Consider the following 20,196-nt stretch of genomic DNA (forward strand, 5'->3'; position numbering starts at 1 on the left):
AACTGTTGTAAGAAACTTCTCATCCGTAAACAAAAATTTTCTGTGAACTCCCTTTGCGTACCGCTCAGTAGTTGTTTCGATTTTACCCCTATTCTTATTTAAATAATCAGTTAAAAAATTACCAGTACGTCTCTTAAAGGCTGCAAGTCCTAAGCCATCTTTTAAAATACGCGACATGGCTCTAGGTTCTATCTTCATCTCCCGAGATAAAATCTTTTGCTTTCGGACAGGATTTCTTCGAACTCTTTCTCTTACTGCTTTGACCACCTTTTTGTACGAACTCTACGTGGACGGCCAGATCTTTTTCTGTGACAAACAGAGGAGTTCTCATTGTAGCTACCTATTAATAGCCCGGTACACAAACATTTTACTAATACCAAGCGTATGGAGAGTTTTAAAAATTGCATTTAGCCCCTTACCTACTATGTGTTGGCGCCAAAATGAGAAAACTCAATGAACAATCATATAAAAATGACAGATTCCAAATTCAAATGTAATAGGTATTTTGTTTATTTTTAATTGTAACAGTATTTATGGCCAGACTAAGTATAATATACAATACTAGCTGACCCGATAGACGTTGAAATTTTGGAAAACCCGTTCTTAGCTGACCTCTACTCGGTGAAAAGAATATTCCTACCAAATTTAAGGTCTTTAGCTCTAATGGTTCCAGAGATATCGTGATGAGTGACTATATACGTGGAAATCTCTTATATATATATAGATAACTAGTTGACCCAACAGACGTTGTTCTGTATATAATAAATAAAATAATGTTTTTATATGATTTTGTCAATTATATTATCATAACATCAAAAATTACTTCGTAAAATATGCACCCTGCTGTCATAATGAAATTGTTTCACAGCAGAACTGTCAAACCGTGCGTCAATAAATTTTCTCATAGAAATTATGTATGGAAACATCTAAGGAAAAACAATTTTTATTTAATTAAGCAGCATTTTCCTATTTATTCTCCTTTTACACCTTCTCTGGACTTCCACAAATAATTGAAGACCAAAATTAGCCAAATCGGTCCAGCCGTTCTCGAGTTTTAGCGAGACTAACGAACAGCAATTCATTTTTATATATATAAGATATAAAGTTGTATTAAACAAGTCAGGTATACAATATAGATTACTTCTACGAAGCTTATATTTTATCGTTTGCAATTTAACATGTTGTTACAAGTGGCTAATGACATAATCCAATGAACTGGCTCTGACGACCTGCGAATAGAACGTCATATCACAAAATGCTCCTGAGTCACGCAATTTACTACGAATTCTGTAAAGTATATTCGATGTAGTATTTACGATAACATCATACGATATAAATACATTCCAGTTACCTATCACAAATAAAATGATATCTTATAATAAGTCTTATTTATTTAAAATTTTACAAATTCAAATTTAAATATTTTTATTCAAAATAGGATGTGACATCACTTATTGAAAGTCAAAAAAACTGCCACCCATTCCAAAATGAATGCCTCAGACCTGAGAAGAATGGGCGAAACAAACTCAGCGGGCTTTTTTTTCATCGAATATATATGTTTACAAAGTAATATTGTACAATTAAACTTATTATTTAACAGCCTGAGGGCGGTCACTCCATTCCCAATCTGTGGTATCATTAATAAAGTCATTTATGTTACAGTACCCTTTACCACACAAACGTTTTTTAACAATTCTTTTGAATAACGTAATACTTTTGTTTTGAACATTTTCTGGGATCTTGTAAAAGCATATACATCGCCCCACAAAAGACTTACTAACTCGACTTAGCCGAGTAGTAGGCATCATCAATTTATGTCTGTTCCTGGTGTTAACATTATGGTTATGACAGTTTCTGGCAAATTCACTTATGTGCCTATGAAAATACATTACATTATCAAGAATATATTGAGAAGCAACATAATTTGTTTGAATTTGAACAAAAGACTGACTTACTTATAGATCGATATATTTTAAGGGTTGTAACACTTTTAAAAAGTTATTGGGTTATTTTTTTATTATATTACAAGCAGTGCTTACGGAAATTAAAACGCAATCCAATAATGTTCCATTTATCCACTGTTACTTACCTCCTCCAACTTCAAAAAGGAGGAGGAGGTGAATGTAATACTAGGTACCTACACTCGCCACGCGTGACTCTGAGCGGGATAGCTTCGTCTAGAACAAAACAACCCAAGTGAGTAGACACGCGCGGAAAGACATCCTAAATAATTACAGTGAGTAAGTTGTTTATAATATTAAGTTTCATTTTGTTTAGGGCTTGGCACCGACTTAAATCCTATCAATAGGCAGCACATATAAATAATAGTATTTTATTAATATTAAAGGTAAAGGTTTGCATAAGAGGTGTATTAAATTCAATATTTAGTTATTTGATACTTTTCAGTTTTCGAAGTCGGGTTTTTTACACGTAGTTTGTTTTTCTTTAATTTAGTTTATTATTGCATGAGTAAAGTATTTAAAAAAGAACAAGCAGATACAAAGTCTATTTGTGTATATAATCATAGCCGTTTTCGCATAATTTTCACATTATCCGAGCTAAAATTAACATAGTAATAATTATTAGTAATTTGCATTTGTAACGTCACATGCAGTAATTAATAAATCCATATGTCATGGTCCACAATTATCGGCTGCATTTGAATATTTTTAATATTAAAATAAAACCCTATCACTATTACTAAAAATATTAAAATTAAAATTATTAATTTAAAAGAATGGAGTTCGTATTACACAACTAACAAAATTTTGTAACTAACGTAATGTTTTCAATAACTTTGCTAATTAATAATTTCATTTTGAGTTAATAAAACAAAACGTTCATGCCTCGTGTTCGCGTCCGAGCTTCTAATGAGCGTATACAATAATAGACTTTGAACGTTACTGGCATGAAATAAGGTGTAAAATTGAATGAATGTTTTAATTGATATAGTATAAAAAACACCACTCGGACATTTTTTGACGACCTTTTAATAGGCGATTGGGCAACCGACACCTAGTTTTTTTATAATATCTACATATAGTATTGATTCCAAAGGCGGTGGTGATCAAATAGCATCGGATGAACAGAGAACTTTCAACCCTCCTGTACAGTAAATAACGCTGAAAATTAATCGCCAATTCGTTGTAATAACTATAGAGGCATTCACAGTCGACTGTACACCGCAGCCGGCGATTCGCGGAACAAAGTTGTTTAATGTTCAGCTGCGAATCAAACTAACACCAACGAAATTCACAGTTTGCAATTTTATATTGTTGTACTTTTCAATGGTTTTCTCGATACAGACAAAATTTTATACCGTTCTTTGACACCATAGATATTTTATACGGTAAGATAGACTGTGACAGCTATAAACAATAGTGGGAGGCTCCTTTGTACAGGATGCCGGCTTGATTATGGGTACCACAACTGCGCCTATTTCTACCGTGAAGCAGTAATGTGTAACCATTACTGTGTTTCGCTCTGAAGGGCGCCGTAGCTAGTAAAATTACTGGGCAAATGAGACTTAAAATCTTATGTCTCAAGGTGACGAGCGTAATTATAGTGCCACTCAGGTGATTTCGGTTTTTCAAGAATCCTGAGCGGCACTGTATTGTAACGGGCAGGGCGTATCAATTACCATCAGGTGAACATCCTGCTCATCTTGTCCCTTATTTCTTTATTAAAAAAAAACGCAAAATAGCTATTATTGAGTAGCAAACAAAACCCTATTTTGTAATATTATAAATATTCAACGTTTCTTAAGTATAATTTGCCATTTAATAGCCATTGCAAAGGTTTCCTGCCGTTCAATAATGCATGCATTTAAATGAGTGATCGTCGCAAGACAAGGCGCCAACAGACAGTAGCCATAAATGTCGATATACCCGCAGATTATAATTTTATTCGCAAACACAATGGACGAAACACCAAGTTTTTATGCTCGTCGCACACCTGTGCCGCATTGTTCATCGAAAATGTTATACATGACTATCTGCGCTACGTGGATATTATATTGATTCCAGGGCCGCATCACAAATAATTTAGTACGTTGACCTATTACTTGCTTGTCCTTGTTGTTGGCGATTTTGCACCTTTTTCAGGACGCGATAGAAGGTGGCAATGTACCAGAGTATAAAAGCTCACAGAGAAACAAAGTATGCGAGAGAGAAGAATATCTCTAACGGAGACAAAGATTTTGTCTTACAAAAGGTAGCATAATCTTTTGTTAATGTTATGGATTTTGATTGACACAAAATTATCGGGCTGTCAGGTCATACGCACGCTAGTGTATTCAAGTTTTTTTTTTATGGAAAAGGAGGATAAACGAGCGTACGGGTCCTGGGTAGCTGGTGTTAAGTGATCACCGCCGCCCACATTCTCTTGCAACACCAGAGGAATCATAGGAGCGCTGCCGGTACGCGCTTTTTTTGAAGGTATGTCGTATCGTCCCGGAAACAACAAGAAACCTCATTCCACAGCTTGTGGAAGAAAGCTTCTTGAAAACCGCACTGTGGAGGACCGCTACACATCCAGTTGGTGGGGATGATATCCTTACTTGTGGCGTGTCGTGCGAAGGTTGAATTCGGCGGCAAGTATCAGTTGAAAGTTCACTTCTCTTTCATTCCGAATGATATACATAACATAATACAATGCACAATACTCCTATGAGGAAAATAGAAAACAAGCCGTAGCCGATATTTCGATCCAATTGCATGAATCCTGGTCATGGCAGTCTTGGCAGCAGGCACAAAGATTTTTTGTTTATGGAAAAGCACACATTCCCTTGCAACACCAGAAGAATCGCAGGAGCGTTGCCGGCCTTTAAGGAAAGTGTACGCGCTAAAAAGGTTAATAAGACTCACCATTCTATGCTTCTGTAGCCTTTGACGCAGCAATGGATGCTCTTGAACTTGTCCTGGAAGCCGTACTCGTAGGTGACGGGCTCCTTGGTGAAGTGCATCCAGGTGGTGTTGATGGGGAAGGTGTTGGTGGAGCAGTAGCCGGCACACGAGGCTCGCGACAAGCTCGCCACCACACCCAACGCCAGAACCCACCACATCCCGACTCACATCCTGGTAACATAATAATATAATCTTATATCTTTAAACGAGCACTTCTAGTTCATATATATATACTCGTATATACTAGCTGACCCGACAGATAAAAAAACTGTTTTATAGGAATTTGCCAATAATATTTCAAAACATCAAGAATTATTTCGTAAAAAATGCCCCCTGTTGTTGTAATGAATTTGTTTCACAGCGAAACTGTCAAACCGTGAGTCACTAAATTCTCTTACATAAAATATGTCCATACAAAACAAATCGAAATAAAAACTATCCTATCTCTTAAGTTGGACTAAACTGCACTCCATGAAGTAATCCCCATTAAAATCCGTTCAATCGTTTAGGAGTCCATCGCGGACAAACAACGTGTCACGTAATTTATATATATTAAGATATATATAATCTGAATCTCGGAAACGGCTCCAACGATTTTCATAAAATTTAGTATACAAGGGATTTCGGGGGCGATAAATCGATCTAGCTAATGGTTTCAATAAAAAAAAATGTAGTTTTATCCGTGTTTTAATGAGAAACTGCTACAATAACATTAGAATACAAAGGTAAATGTCGCCACTATATACGTGGGTAACACTGAAAATGTTTAAAACTGGCCAGTTAGAAACATTGCTAATGAAAACTTTTTTGAACTCTTTGGTAACCTAATGTGGCATATTGTATTCATTTGTCATTTGTTTTTGTGAATTGGCGGCAAATTTAAAACTCTTGTTACGCGTGCAAATGAACCTAACGCGAGAAAATTTTCGGTCAATGACTTATTATGACTTTCGTTGTGGGCTTACTCAACAAAAAAGCTATGATAGGCTGCGATTAGCATTTCTTAATGAAGCCCTATCTCGTGCTATTTATTACACTATTTACAATAACGAGTTTAAGCGTGGACGTAGCAATCTCAATGATGGACCGCGTGCGAGACGTCGTTTAACAGCGACTTCTGAAGATAATAACATCAGTGCTGTGCGACGCATGATAGAGGAAGATAAGAGAATGACCTATCAGCAGATACGGGCAAGCGCAAGGCATTGGTATGAGTCAAGCTCAAAAATATTACACGACCATTTAGTCAGGAAGCTTTGTACCAGATGGATTCCCCATACTTTAACCGACGACCAGAAACACCTTCGCATGGACTGGTGTCGCTGTATTTGACATCGTCACAGGTGATGAAAGCTGGATATATTGCTACGAACCCGAAACCAAAAGACAATTAGCTCAGTGGGTGTTTCCTTTCGAGGATCGGCCATTAAAGGTAAAGAAAGGAAGAAGTCAAGGAAAAAATATGATTGCCTCATTCTTTGGTGGGAAAGGTCATTTCACGACAGTTGTGCTAGAAGATGGATGGACAGTTACTGCAGACCTGTATGTCAATCGCTGTTTGCCTGTTGTCTTGGAAAAAAATCGACAGCAGCGCCCTCCAAGCAGGATCACCACGATAATGCTTCAGCGCACTCCGCAAACCGGACTGTGAACATTAGATTATGGCAGGTGTCGAGATAATGAGTCATCCGCCATACAGTCACGACCTGGCGGACTGCGACTTTTATTTATTCCCAAGAACTAAAGATATAATTCAAGATATTCGCTTTACGAACCCTGAAGATGCGGTGAAAGCGCACGAAAATGCCATAGAAGAGACCCCTAAGGAAGAATGGACTCACTACTTTTCTTAGTAGTTCCATCGAATGCGACGATGTGTATAGAGGATCGGAGATTACTTCGAATAACAATAAAAGTGTTGGCAACTATCTACATTAAGCCCTTTTACATTTTCAAAACATTTTCAGTGTTGCCTAGGTACAAGACTATAATAGCTCAGATGGGACATTGGATGATCAGGATGGCAGAAGACCCCGGTTTGAATCCAGACGTCCTATTAGTTTTTTTTTGTTGAAGGTTTGTACATTCTTAAAAATCCGAGCAAGGCTCGGTCGTCCGAATATATTATTATTATACAAATAAACCACAACCTGAGAGTTGAACAAGATACCGACATTTACGAACCATACGTGACTCGAACGGTTGAGTCAGTTGGAAAGAGCGCTCAGACGGACCACGAAAGGTCGCAGGTTGGAGTCATTGTTCATAAATTTTGATTACAAATTTAATTTGTATAATTTATCCCGGACGTGAGGGATATCACTTTAAGAAAACAATTAAACTATTGTATTAACTAAAAATTAACAAACTATTGTATTATTATTACAAAAGATACAGATTATCTTAGCCCAGTGACACAGAACACAACCAAGGCTCCCGAGTTCGAATTCCGGTAGGGACAAACGTAATGTAAACAAAGCAATGTTGAAAAATGTATACATAATAAACTACGATAATTTATGCGTCTAGATTTCTAGATAGAGCCTCATGCTGCTAGACAGCCTATGAAAACGGGTCAGGTTTATTAACTTTAGTGTGCGTGATAAGCTACGTCTTACACTCGCTATGTCACTTTGTGTTAGCATAATTTTTTTTCGACTATTTCACAGCTGTCACAGTCTATCTAGACGTATGATGAAAATCACTTAAATTAAATTTATTCAATATTCATAACGATATAAAATAAGTTTATATATTTAAAGTAAAATAATTAAGATCTATATATATATATATTTCAATGCAGTTGTTAGTTGAGGAGCCAGCAAAGCATACTTCGCATACTTGACATATCAGGGACAGATACAAATACAGATCTGTTTTTTTTAGGCACAAAAGGCACAAAGGCTATTTTCTCAAAATTGATTCCTTTTTGATGTCATTTCTAATAACTACTAGATACTACTATTCGGAAACAAATGGCGCTCTGAGAGAGAAGAAGCGGCGTAAGAAACTCTCCCAGCATTATTTTTTTGCGCTCTTTTAAATAAAAATATACAATATTGTACAGTCATTTCTATCGCTATTAAATAATCACAATCTAGTCCCAGGCTGTCCGATCATTTAGCATTTAGCATCATTGCACATTATACTTTGCCCGCGCACAACGACATCTAAAAATAAAAGTTTTCAGAAATTTTCAGACGTTTACGACATTCATTATTTTTTTTGGTTTCTTCGTCCATTATTAGGACAGGCAAAGGGTTCAAGCTAATAATTTATTTCAAAATTTTTACAATGTTGTTCTTTCTACAAACGTAGAATAGCACGACGAATAAATAATTTAAAGGATTTGTTTTGTTACACCAAAGAAGTATAACTTCTTGCGTGCATACATAAGTATACACACACATGTTTCTGTGGAAGAAGAGGACAAACGAGCGTACTGGTCACTTGACGTTAAGTGATCACCGCCACCCACATTCTCCTGCAATGTAAGATATACGCGCTTATTTTGAAGGTACCCATGTCGTATCGTACTGGAAACACCACACAACGTTGTTCATTCAACAGCTTGGAGGAACCTAGATTGTGGGGATGATATCCGAATTCGGCGGCAGGAATCAGGTCAAATAACTCTTGAGAACATTCCCGCCGGACCAGAGATGACAGCAATACTCCATATGTGGCCTGACCAACGCTTTGTCGAGCGCTAGAATGAGGACCGGCTTGAAGTATTGCCGTGCTGTATTTATGACGCCTAGGTTTTTCGAGCCAATTTGACTTTGCCGTCCAGATGACCACGGAACTGGCAATCGCTGGAGATTGTAATATGTTGAAGTTAATTTTATTTTCCAAATACTTCGGCCATATTTTCACCCCTCTGGAAAAACTATAAGTTAGTATAACTAGAACTAGTAGTTATTCGGGAGTCGAGCCTTTTTTAGATAATTTCTTTTTCTTTTTTAATCTTTTATAAATTTCAATAAACTGCATTAGTTATTGAAATGATTATAAAAAATCAAAAATCCCTCTTTTTCTTGCCTCTAATTTTTCGTGCGGAACATACTTCGCACTGTGTACTATGCATTAGTTGATTCGCTTATCAACTACGCTGTCGGTGTGTATGGTCGTACCTACAATACATATACTAAAGAGGTATATATCTTGCAAACCAGATTTATTAAATATTTGGTAAGCAAAAAAGATAAAAATAATTGTAAAGGTGATTATCGAAAACTAAATTCACTAACTTTAGTTACAATCAACAGGTAGTATTTTAATACTACCTGTTGATTTAAAAACCAAATTCCAAATAGCAATAGATTTTTATTTTAATGATAGTTTGAAAGTGCCAATAAAAAATAAATATAACTCCAGAAGCGTGAGGGAGGGAAAGGTAATGGTTCCAAAGATTAAAAATTACTACGGCAAAAGATTGAATGAATATGTGGTGCCAGTCATATACAACGAGATAGCGTTCCCTGAGGAGTGTTCCCAAACTAAATAAAAATGCAGTTAAATGTAAGGTGAAAAATGCGCTGTTGAATAAGCATTGAATAACTCTCATTGAATGTTGTTCAATGTTATTCAACAATGCTATATACAAATTTAGTACATATATAGATTTGGTAAATCTTTTCTTTTGTATAATATTAATAATTCTAATAATGTTTAGTTGTAAGTCCTAATAGTTTAGTTTAAAGTAAGTAGTAGGTAAGTATGTACACATAATTAAATGTTTTTTAAGCGCATTAACTTGCCAACAAACTGTTAAAGTTTGGCAAGATATATCAATAAGTTAAAAGTGTACTTATTTGATTTTAAAAAAAAAATATCTTTTTTCAAAAATCACCTAGACGCGATTCCGAATCGAATGAGACCTCGTCATATTTTTGCGAGACTGCTGAAAAAAGTTGAATTTCCTCGCACCGCTCCGCTGCCTCGCGCCGCGTCAGTGGACAGGCGGCCTTATTGTTATGAAAGCTATGAAGTATCAAACTTAAAATGGACACCAAAGGATGCTCAAACCAAATTAGGCAGCAGGAAGTACTCGTTGGAAGGCACACGAGGAATAATTATTTCGTTTAAAATAGTATTCGTTTTGCATTCACACTTGCCAATAATTTAATGTTACCTACATAAAATATATATTATGATGAGTGATAATTGAAATGAAAAATAATTCTAAGGGAATCCATTTTGAGACAGTAAATTACTTTTTTTTCTGTATAAATAATTATATTATTTCAGTTATAGTTTGGGGGTTTAGTGGGTTTTGATATCGCAGTATATGTTATTGCTGTCTCACTCTCGCATCAAGCTACTGTCCATCCTCCGTTCTTTGTGTCCCTTAGTCGCCTCTTACGACACTCACGGGAGGAGATGGGGTGATTCTTTTCTGGTGCGGGTGCTGATAGGATGAGGGCAGCGCAGGGTCGATTGTCTTGTAGATCTTTGGGGGACTCCTTTGTCAAGCAGTGGACGTCTTCCGGCTGATATGATGAGGAGGACTATACTGAGTATGAGGAGACAAGCGATAGGTTTGATTGTAGATGATCAGGTCTAGGCGCGTTACATCAACTATGCAGGCCAATTCAGTTGGTGGTAACATAGACATTGCTCAGACTTTACTAAGGGGGCGTCCATTAATGACGTGAGGCATTTTTGAAAATTTCTTGATTCTGAGTTCTTCAAAATATATGTTTTGGCTGTAAACATGTTGGATTATTGAGAAAAAAAAAAAAGCACAACTTGTTCTATTACTCTTATTGAAGTCTAGCAAAGACTAGCATATGTGAATTTTACCGTAATTTAAAATCACAATCATACTATCTGGTCTCGATAGCGCTTAAACAATCGGGCGCAACTTCGCTGCTCTTCGGGGTTCGGACGAATACGACAAAGACTTATTGTTTCAGATTTGTCCATATTTTATTCTAGAAATAATTTAACACCGTTTTCTGTTAGAAAAAATAATTACGTGATATTAGCCATGAAATTTTGGGAATCGGAACCCGGAAGCCTTTTTTAGATTGTCATACACTCAAGCGGATCAAATAGAAAACAATACCACACCGTAGGACTTTCAATTTTCAATTTGACTGCACTTTGAACACTGCTGTTTTAATTTAATAAATTTCTAAATGTAAAATTGCAAAATATACGACAATACAATATGTGGGGGGTCTCAAAAAATGGTACCTGCACGGCACACAACACTAGCAAAAATTATGAAATCGTTCCTGTTGGGGCTGTGTAACACATTTCTCTTCCATGCCAATGGTACATTTAGTAATAATTTATATTGTTATTTTAAAATAAATTTAATTGGCATTATTATAATTGAAGACTAATAACCGAATGGCAAATACAAGCACCCTATGAGATGGGAAGACGACATCAAGAAAATAGCGGGGCAACTATGGACTCGTATAGCAAAAGATAGGACAGAATGGAAATCTTCGGAGGAGGCCTTTGTCGGAAGACAAGCTGTACCACAGTAAAGACCGTTTGCTGATAGTATTTAGAGGCGCTTTTTTTTCTATTTTAGTACCTAGTATGTAAAAAAAAATTGTACAGTGATAAAGGCTTTTTTTTTATTTATTATTATAATTGAAACAAATCAAGTTCTAACAGCATTCTCAAAACGACTCAACGAAAACTCAATACTCTCAGTGTTATACTTAGTATTTCACTTTTACTTGGAAAGCTACAATGGTAGAGACAAAAACACCACGTGATGTCACAAAGGAAAGTACAGTGTTTATAATAATAATGACTCACATTGTTACAAACATTTCTTAGCACGAAATGGTATTCGCTACCGGTTGCTAGAGGCCTAATCCACACACCATTGTTAAACGGATTGAATGTAAAACAATCGGATTAACAGTAACAAGTTTGAAAAACTAACTGTTGTTAATTAACGGTTTAAAACAACAATTAACAATAACGATGTCACTCGTCATTAGTACAGTGCTTCGGAGAAAAGGCCGATATCTATAAAAGGTGACAACGAACAGGATAACCTAAATGCCGGGACAAATAGTAGACTTGGTGATATTCCGCGAACTGATGTTAAGAGTTGCTAAGAAATATATGAGTAAGGATGAACTCATAATTATATTGCAACGTTTTATGGAATGCCTCTCAATATATTCTTGATAATGTTATGTATGTCGCTCAGAGGGCAATGGAGAGGGCTATGCTCGGAGTTTCCCTGCGAGATCTATTCAGAAATGAGGAGATCCGTAGGAGAACCAAAGTACAAATGATTTCGAAACTGAAGTGGCAGTGGGCAGGGTATACAATTCGACGGACAGATGGCCGTTGAGGCAGTAAAGTCGTCGAATGGCGACCACGTAACGGAAGACGTAGTCTTGGAAAGCCCCCCACAAGATGGACCGACGATCTGGTCAAGATCGCCGGGATGCGTTGGATGAGGGCAGCGCAGGACCGATCGTCGTAGAAATCTTTGGGGGAGGCTAACGAGACTTAACACCTCTATGTCTCAAGAAGACGAACGTAATGGTAGTCTCCTGAGCGGCACTACATTGTAATGGGCAGGGCATATCAATAACCGAATCAACTGAACGTCCTGTTCGTCTCGTCCCATATTGTCATAAAATAAGGTAACTACGTAAGTTAATTTTCAAGAAACTGTCATAAACATAATGTTAAAAGGCATGAAACGCATTTATTTTCTCAAAATTGGTTACTTTAGAAATATTTTGATGTCATTTCTAATATATACTACTATAGATACTACTACTGCTTCGATTTTTGCGCTCTTTTTAATGAAATATACAATATTGTTCTGTCATTGCTATTGCTAAAAATAATCATACCTAATCTAGTCTAATCAACTACCTACCAGTTATGCCTACTACTCGGTTAAGTTGTTTGTGGGGCGATGTGTATATATATATATATATGCTTTTGCAACATGATGAAAAACCTCAACGCAACTTGGTTCACGTGGAATACGGTTAGATTAGGGAGCGCCTGAGTTAGTCCCCTCACGTATATATATTATAAATTTCATGGAAATCGGTTAAGTAGATCAGTATAAATATAATGTTATAATAAATGTCAAAATTTCACAGAAGCTTTATAGCGTAGATCTTGTATACGTCTAGATAGACTGTGACAGCTGTGAAAGAGTCGAAAAAAATTGAGGTTGACAGTTAACCTCTATTTTGAGCAATGCACGCACGCTAACACAAAGCGACATCGCGAGTGTAAGGCGTAGCTTATCACGTACACTAAAGTTAAGAAACCTGACCTGTTTTCATCGGTTGTCTAGCAGCAAGAGGCTCTATATAGACGTATAAATAATCTAAGATAATTAGTATTGTCTAACAGCCGTTTTCAATAACGTATCTCTAGTTATGGAAAAATTGCTATCACCGTTTAATGGACAAGATCTTATCTATCCATAGTTATATTATTACTAGTTATAGTCCAATGCTATCTCTCGATAGGTTATTGAAAACGGCCGTAAATTGTCGCAAAAGTATGAGCATCGTTATCCTCCGAACATTACCACAACGCAAAAAAAAACTACTGGGAGAGTTTCTTGCGCCGCTTTTTCTCTCTCAGAGCGCCATTTGTTTCCGAAGCGGTAGTAGTATCTAGTGTATTAGAAATGACATCAAAAACAATTCTAAACGAATCAATTTTGAGAAAATAAATGCCTTTTAGTAACTACGTGACTTCTCGTAACGCACGGCGCTCTTTCGAGTGCAAAAAATAACCGGAAAACGCGCAATTAGGAAAGTACAGTACCTACAGCGAGTTTGAACAGAAGAATGCGATACGCGTCCGCATTACTGTGTGTACGACAAGCTGTTACACGTCGTCGGCGGGCCAGTTCGACGTCGGCGAACCGACTGATTCTCGCAATTACCGGCGAGCAACATATCTGTCGGTAATTTGCTGCACCCGCGAGCCCCACTGATCACCTTCTCGGAAAAGGAATTGCATCAAACCGCAATGCTAGCGCGATTAAGGCCTTAATTACTGCTCGGTGCATGTGAAGTCACCAAGCGAGGCGATGCAAAAACTTACCAGTTTCTCTATGCCCCGAGAGCTTGTGTTCTGTTGTTTCAATACAGGGTGTTGCAGAATAACTATTGCAATATAATTTACGATAATTTTTCTAGTAAAATAAACCTAATTTAAAATAAACTAAATTAACCAGTGGGAGGCTCTAGATTATGGGTAACACAACGCCGCCGATTTCTGCCGTGAAGCAGTCATGTGTAAACATTACTGTGTTTCGTTCTAAAGGGCGCCGTAGCTAGTGAAATTACAGAGCAAATGAGACTTAACATCTTACGTCTCAAGGTGACGAGCGCAATTACAGTGAAGCTCAGATTTTTTGGGTTTTTCAAGAATCCTAAGCGGCACTACATTGTCTCATCCTTTATTTTCATAAAAAAAAACGTATTCCAAAATAAATAAACAATAAAAGCAGCCAAAGGAAACGACGTTTCAAAGTCTTTATTAAATTTGACGCTATTTCAAGCCGAATTTATATCAACAAATGCTATATACCTACTATTACAATTATGCTAATGCCTTGGAAACATAGTCTAGATGTATTATAAAAAAAGCAAATTACCAAATATTGGGTATAAAAAAAATCTGCAGTCATCATTAAATAAACTAAGTAGAAAGTATATTGATAATGAATTCTGCAATGGATTGATCTCGTTGTATATGTTCCACTACTTACCAGTTTCTCTATGCCTCGAGAGCTTGTGTTCTGTTGTTTACAGGATGTTGCAACTTTGAACGAATTTATAAACTAACAACTTATTTATTAAAATTGATATTTAATTCTATAATGGATTGATCTATCTAATGCTAAATCATACTTATCGTCGTATATCGTCATTTTGTTTTATGATAGTACAAATTTCATTTTCAATATCATTTTTTTACGAAAATACGAGCCGAGACGAGCAGGACTTTCAGCTGATGCTAGTTAATACGCCCTGCCAATGACAATACAACAAAAATAATTATATAATTCGAAATTTGGCTATTATGAAGACCTTTAATCTATCTAGCTATATATATATTATATATTATACATAGAGTATCTATGGATTTTCGCAATGAAGGAAAATAATTGGACACTGCTTGTTGTAGCGATTTCTTAAGCGACACGATGTTGGCGTGTCGTTTAGACCAAGCCATGTCTTCTAAAACTCTCTGTAATTTATAGTCCGAGGGGTTCAGTTCTTATAGAGTCCGGAATGGTAACTTCCAGCCAAATTTAGGTATTTAGTGTATCTGAGTGTTCCGAAGAGCTGTTTGACCTCAATCCAGCGCCATATTCGCACAGCATCATCTCCACCATCTGGATGTGTTTCAACGCGGTTTTCAAGGAACTTTCTTCGACGTACAACGAAGCTGTGGAATGAGCTTCCCAGGGCGGTACTCTCGACACGACATGAGTACCTTCAAAAAAAGCGCATACACCTTCCTTAACGGCCGGCAACGCTTCTGTGATTCCACTGATGTAGCATATAATGTGGGCGGCGGTGATCACTTAACACCAGGTGACCCGTACGATTGCATGTCCCCCTTTCCATAAAAAGAAGTTAGTGTGGTGCGGTCTTGCTGTAAAGTCCAAAGTTCATTTTTAAAGAATGTCTAGTTCATCTTGATACACTTTGCATCACTTCACTCCATTTCAATAATAACTTTGTGAGGCCTTGATAAGACATCCCCACCAAACCATGACTGACACAGGATGATGAGTACCTTGAACTTTTCCGTACACTTGTGGAGCTATAAGTGTGAAACTTATCATTCTGTTTGGTCTAGTGCTCTTCAATAATAAAATTATTTCAGCAGTGTAAAAGCAACCAGTGGGCCTACTGAGTTGCAGACCTTATCACCGTGTAGCTCTGTTACGGAGGAAGAGTGTTTTCCAGTATGTTTCAGTGATACCATCTAATGTCCGTATGTTGGCTATTCAATAAAAAAAATATGTCTCTCAGCAAATATAATTACTAACACACTTAGATTATAGGTTTACTCACAATTCATGGGTCCTTCAACAACGTAACAAATCGTTGTCCGTAAATAAGTGTTTTGTATTCTCTCTCTGACACCATTGAGTTAAGAGCATGTTCTGGATATCTTCGCCAACCTTCCATTTCAATGACTGGCGCTGTTACTGTGTCATCTTATAATAACAATTTATGGCAAATTACTTCCTATTAACATAGCATATTAGCAAAGTCAAATATTTTTATTTAAAATAGGATTTAACATCAAACACTACCACCTATTCGAATATGTATGCCTCAGACCCGAGAAGAACAGCGCCAGAAACTCAGCAAGCTTCTTCTATTTTTCGTAGATAGAATAAATAAGTAATTACAGAATGCGGTAAGTGAGTGTTGCTCTACAAATTGGTATTGAAAATGTGTGTGAACTATTAAATTGAACAACATAGATTTTGGTTTGATCAATGTTTTTTTTACAACAATTGTTAATTGCTAGAGGACAGTATTAAGGCTCACTTCTTGGGGTGTCATCAATTAATATAAGTCGGTTTCAACTTTAGCAAATTCATTTTTAATTTTATAATAAATAATGTTATGGCTTACCTAACGGTTACCAAACACCACAACCAATTCTACTTTATGTACGTTAGAAATAGAAAGGTAAACAGTATTATGCTGTGTCATAAATCACAATGAATGTGATTTTTAGTTAGAGCCTAATGAAGGGCTATTAAATATGCCAGTGAAGATATAGCTGGATTGACGCCATGCTTTCTAGGGCTAGCAGTAAATATATTTTAAAATACTTATTATAAAAGGTGGTATATCTGTGTTTTTATAATATTTATGGTATTATTCAAATATATAGATTATGTTTTATGTTTCCTTTATTATAGTGCTTAATGATATTTTGTACTAGTTTGCTGTAATTGTGTATGGTTCAGTAATGAAATATTGCCTATATAATAGACGACTTTTTCTGAGTTATGTGAGAAGTTATGTCTCAGATAATATTGTAATTAAAATTAACTTTCTGTATTAAAGACCATTTAGGATTTATTTAATCAAGTTTAAAAAAAGTTAGTTAACTGTTTGTAAATAGAATGTATATTTTTTTTTTCGCTTGAACAATTACAGTACCAAATCATTTATTTTAAATTAAAAAAAGCCATCTTTTGACGTATATGAGTAGAATTTTTTTATTCAACAATTAACATTAATTATTTAACATGACAATTCGTATGTATTTCAATCCTGTCATAACAAAAACTAGGTACATTTTTTATTATGAATTTGTATGTACCTGATATATTTTCGGCGGGATTCTGAACAAGGTAAAGAATGAATACATCATCAAGTCATACTCATCAAAATAGCAGGTAACCTCAAGAAAGACTTTGATTCACTCATGACCTAAAGAAATAAGAAATTACTCACCAAATCGAGTAGCGGCGAAATCCAAATTTCAGATTTCTTCGAAAAGATGAAATGCTGATAGTGATATTATTTCACAGTTAACTCACTACACATTTTCGAGATGCAATAATATTGTCCAGAGTTTTGGGAACATGAACTTTTTACTATATTTAAAAGTTACAAGATCGAGTTAACAAAGTCAAACAATCTCACTCACACGTTCCTCCTATATCCGACAGATGAAAACTGATGTGAAATGAAATGTGATTTGTGAATATTTTGCTCTCATAGAGCTGCTGTCAATATTATTTGACATCACAATGGAAAGTCCTCATTGACAGATGATGTTGACACTTGACTTTGACATCTTTCAACATTGATTTATTTGTCACGTGCCACAGAGAAGCATTGCAACAATAGATATAGTATCAGGAAACAATGTTTTAAAATTATTATTTATTAGCCTTTATGTACATAACATCAACAGATAACAACATTTAATTATTTATTCAAACAAAACTAATCCTATATTTACAATAATATGATTACATTCTATCATTACGGGGAAGTGTGCCAAGAATACTGGCAGCAATACATAATAGTGCATACACCCTGCATGTTACTGATTTTTAGTTCAAATGTTATTTTTTTAAATCTATGTTATTATTGACTTTATCTGAAGATAAATTCAATAATAATATAGATAAATCTATTCAAATAGATTTTCAAAATTGTTAAATTTTTGTCTTGTTGAAGTTTTGCTGAATAATAAATATGAAATAAACAATAGAGCAATAAATACGCGCGAAATATCGCAATGCTTTTGATGGAAGCGCAGTGTGACATCAAAGTCTACATAAACATAAGCGAAGGTATGGTTCCTAGATATTATTTTCGGTGGTTAGCGATGTATAAATATTTTTCAGTTGTCATACTCGGAAAGTAATATTGTCTTGATCTGATTATTGGGTGGAAAATGCTGCTTCCCTCCATAGAGAGGGAAAAACTCATACAAATTACTTTCTACCTAAGGGCCGGAATGAACTTCAAAAATAGAACTGCTTTCAGCTGTGAAAAGTTTTATGTAAAAAAAAACTAATTAAAAAAAGCTGCGGCCATGTGACTTTCTAAACAGCCAGTGTGAACTTAGCGCAAACTTCTTTGAGCGGAATAAGCCGCAACAATTACGCGGAGAGTTCCATATTTAAAATTTAAAAAGTCGTCATAAATTGTCCTAATTTGACAATTAATTTTAAATGGGTTCTACTAATATTATGATTTAATATCAATAAATAATTTTGATAAACAACTAGTTTTATTTTCCTCATATTCGAAATGAAAAGTATAGTGCTTAACACGGGTAAAAGAATCAATTCCTACTCGGACTATAGCCGTCGTTGCTGCGCTCGGGCGTCTAAACACTTCGGGAATTGATTCTTTCGACCCTAGGTTAACAATATACTATTGTTGTGTTGGTTTTATATTATTTAATGATCTGTATATATTTACAATGATTGAAAATCGATTTGTAAAAGCTATTAAAACGCGTTTTTGATGCTATGTGATGACTCGTTTTTTGTGTTACACCCATACTTTATTTCTGTTGAATTTAAAAGAGTGAAAGCTACAAGGTAATTAATTTTAAATTTTTTCAAATCACGAAAAAATGGTAGTTCGTTAGAGCCTAAGACCCACTTATCGGTACACGGGCTAATAATATTATTAAATAATCAACCTAAATAAAAACTCCTAAAAAGCTATACACAAAATAAAATAACACCATTCACGTAAAGAATAACATCATCGACGTAAACATGAATATTCATAAAAATGTTCATAAAATGAAATCTATTGGGCCAAACTATGTGAAATTTTTATAGGACCAAATGGCAACTATTCCGCATAGAACTTAAGAATCACGTAAATCGATTCATAAATCTCAGTGTAATCGGTGTTCATAAATAAAAAAAAATATCAATCGAATTGAGAACCTCCTCCTTTTTGAAGTCGGTTAAAAATATAAAAGTACTCATCGTTGTCACATGAAAGAAATTGTGTCATATTGAAAAATCAGAAAATTTTAAAGTGGGAACTGAAGTAAAATCATGTGATTTGGTTTACTAAGAAAACTGAAATTAATGGCGTACCTAGTACATAAGATCTGATAATAAAAATTACAACGGGTACCAAGATTAAAATTCAATTATTTTTCATGTACTTAAATACTTTCTTTTGCATTGTTTTAATAGAGAAAGTCATTTCCTTTCATTAATCATAATAAATCATATTAACATTATGCCTAATGATATTATAGTATTAAAAGAGGTTGATATGTCACTAGCGCGCCGATAATCAATTGCCTAAATGGAGTCAATTGGTTCATTTGGTCATAGTCGCCAAATTATGCCAGGATATTTTAGTCGTAATTTAATCTGTTGTCATTGGTATACAAGGCGTACGCGTTAAGAATGACCAGTCTGTCCCGTAATTATTACAGATATAAAAAAAAATTACTGATATCGAAAGTATGTGTTTAATATCAAAATATTGGATACTCTTTGTTTGCTTTTTAAAAAGTTATCGATTTCGTTGTACTGATAAGGTAACGTACTTAAGAGTTTAAAGCTTTTTGATATTTGTAATAGTTACGGAACAATCTGTAATCGGCAAACTGAACACGAGGTTTCCGTTCACCCTTTCTTCTATCGGCGTCTTAATTCCATTCTCAAGGTGGTTTGCGACTTCTGACTAGCCTCCCTAGCACATCCCAGGCATGCTCAATTAGGTCGAAATCAGGACTTCTTGAGGACCAAGCCATCAATCTGATACCAACCTCTTGAATATTCTCT

General features: G+C 35.5%; 1 protein-coding gene across 1 annotated transcript in view; it reads right to left on the minus strand.

Annotated features, from left to right (window-relative positions):
* The window catches only part of LOC126971207 (uncharacterized), an 88,038-nt gene extending 70,430 nt beyond the window's left edge, over positions 1–17,608 (minus strand). Inside the window, exons 1-2 of the mRNA XM_050817383.1 lie at positions 17,369–17,608; positions 4,866–5,075 (exon numbers count right to left, since the gene is read on the minus strand). Of these exons, the coding sequence (XP_050673340.1) occupies positions 4,866–5,062 (197 nt within the window). The 5' untranslated portion in view covers positions 5,063–5,075; positions 17,369–17,608. The remainder of the gene's footprint in view (positions 1–4,865; positions 5,076–17,368) is intronic.
* Positions 17,609–20,196: the final 2,588 nt, after the last annotated feature.

The sequence above is a fragment of the Leptidea sinapis genome, chromosome 23, assembly GCF_905404315.1.
Source record: "Leptidea sinapis chromosome 23, ilLepSina1.1, whole genome shotgun sequence".
NCBI classification, from domain to species: domain Eukaryota; kingdom Metazoa; phylum Arthropoda; class Insecta; order Lepidoptera; family Pieridae; genus Leptidea; species Leptidea sinapis.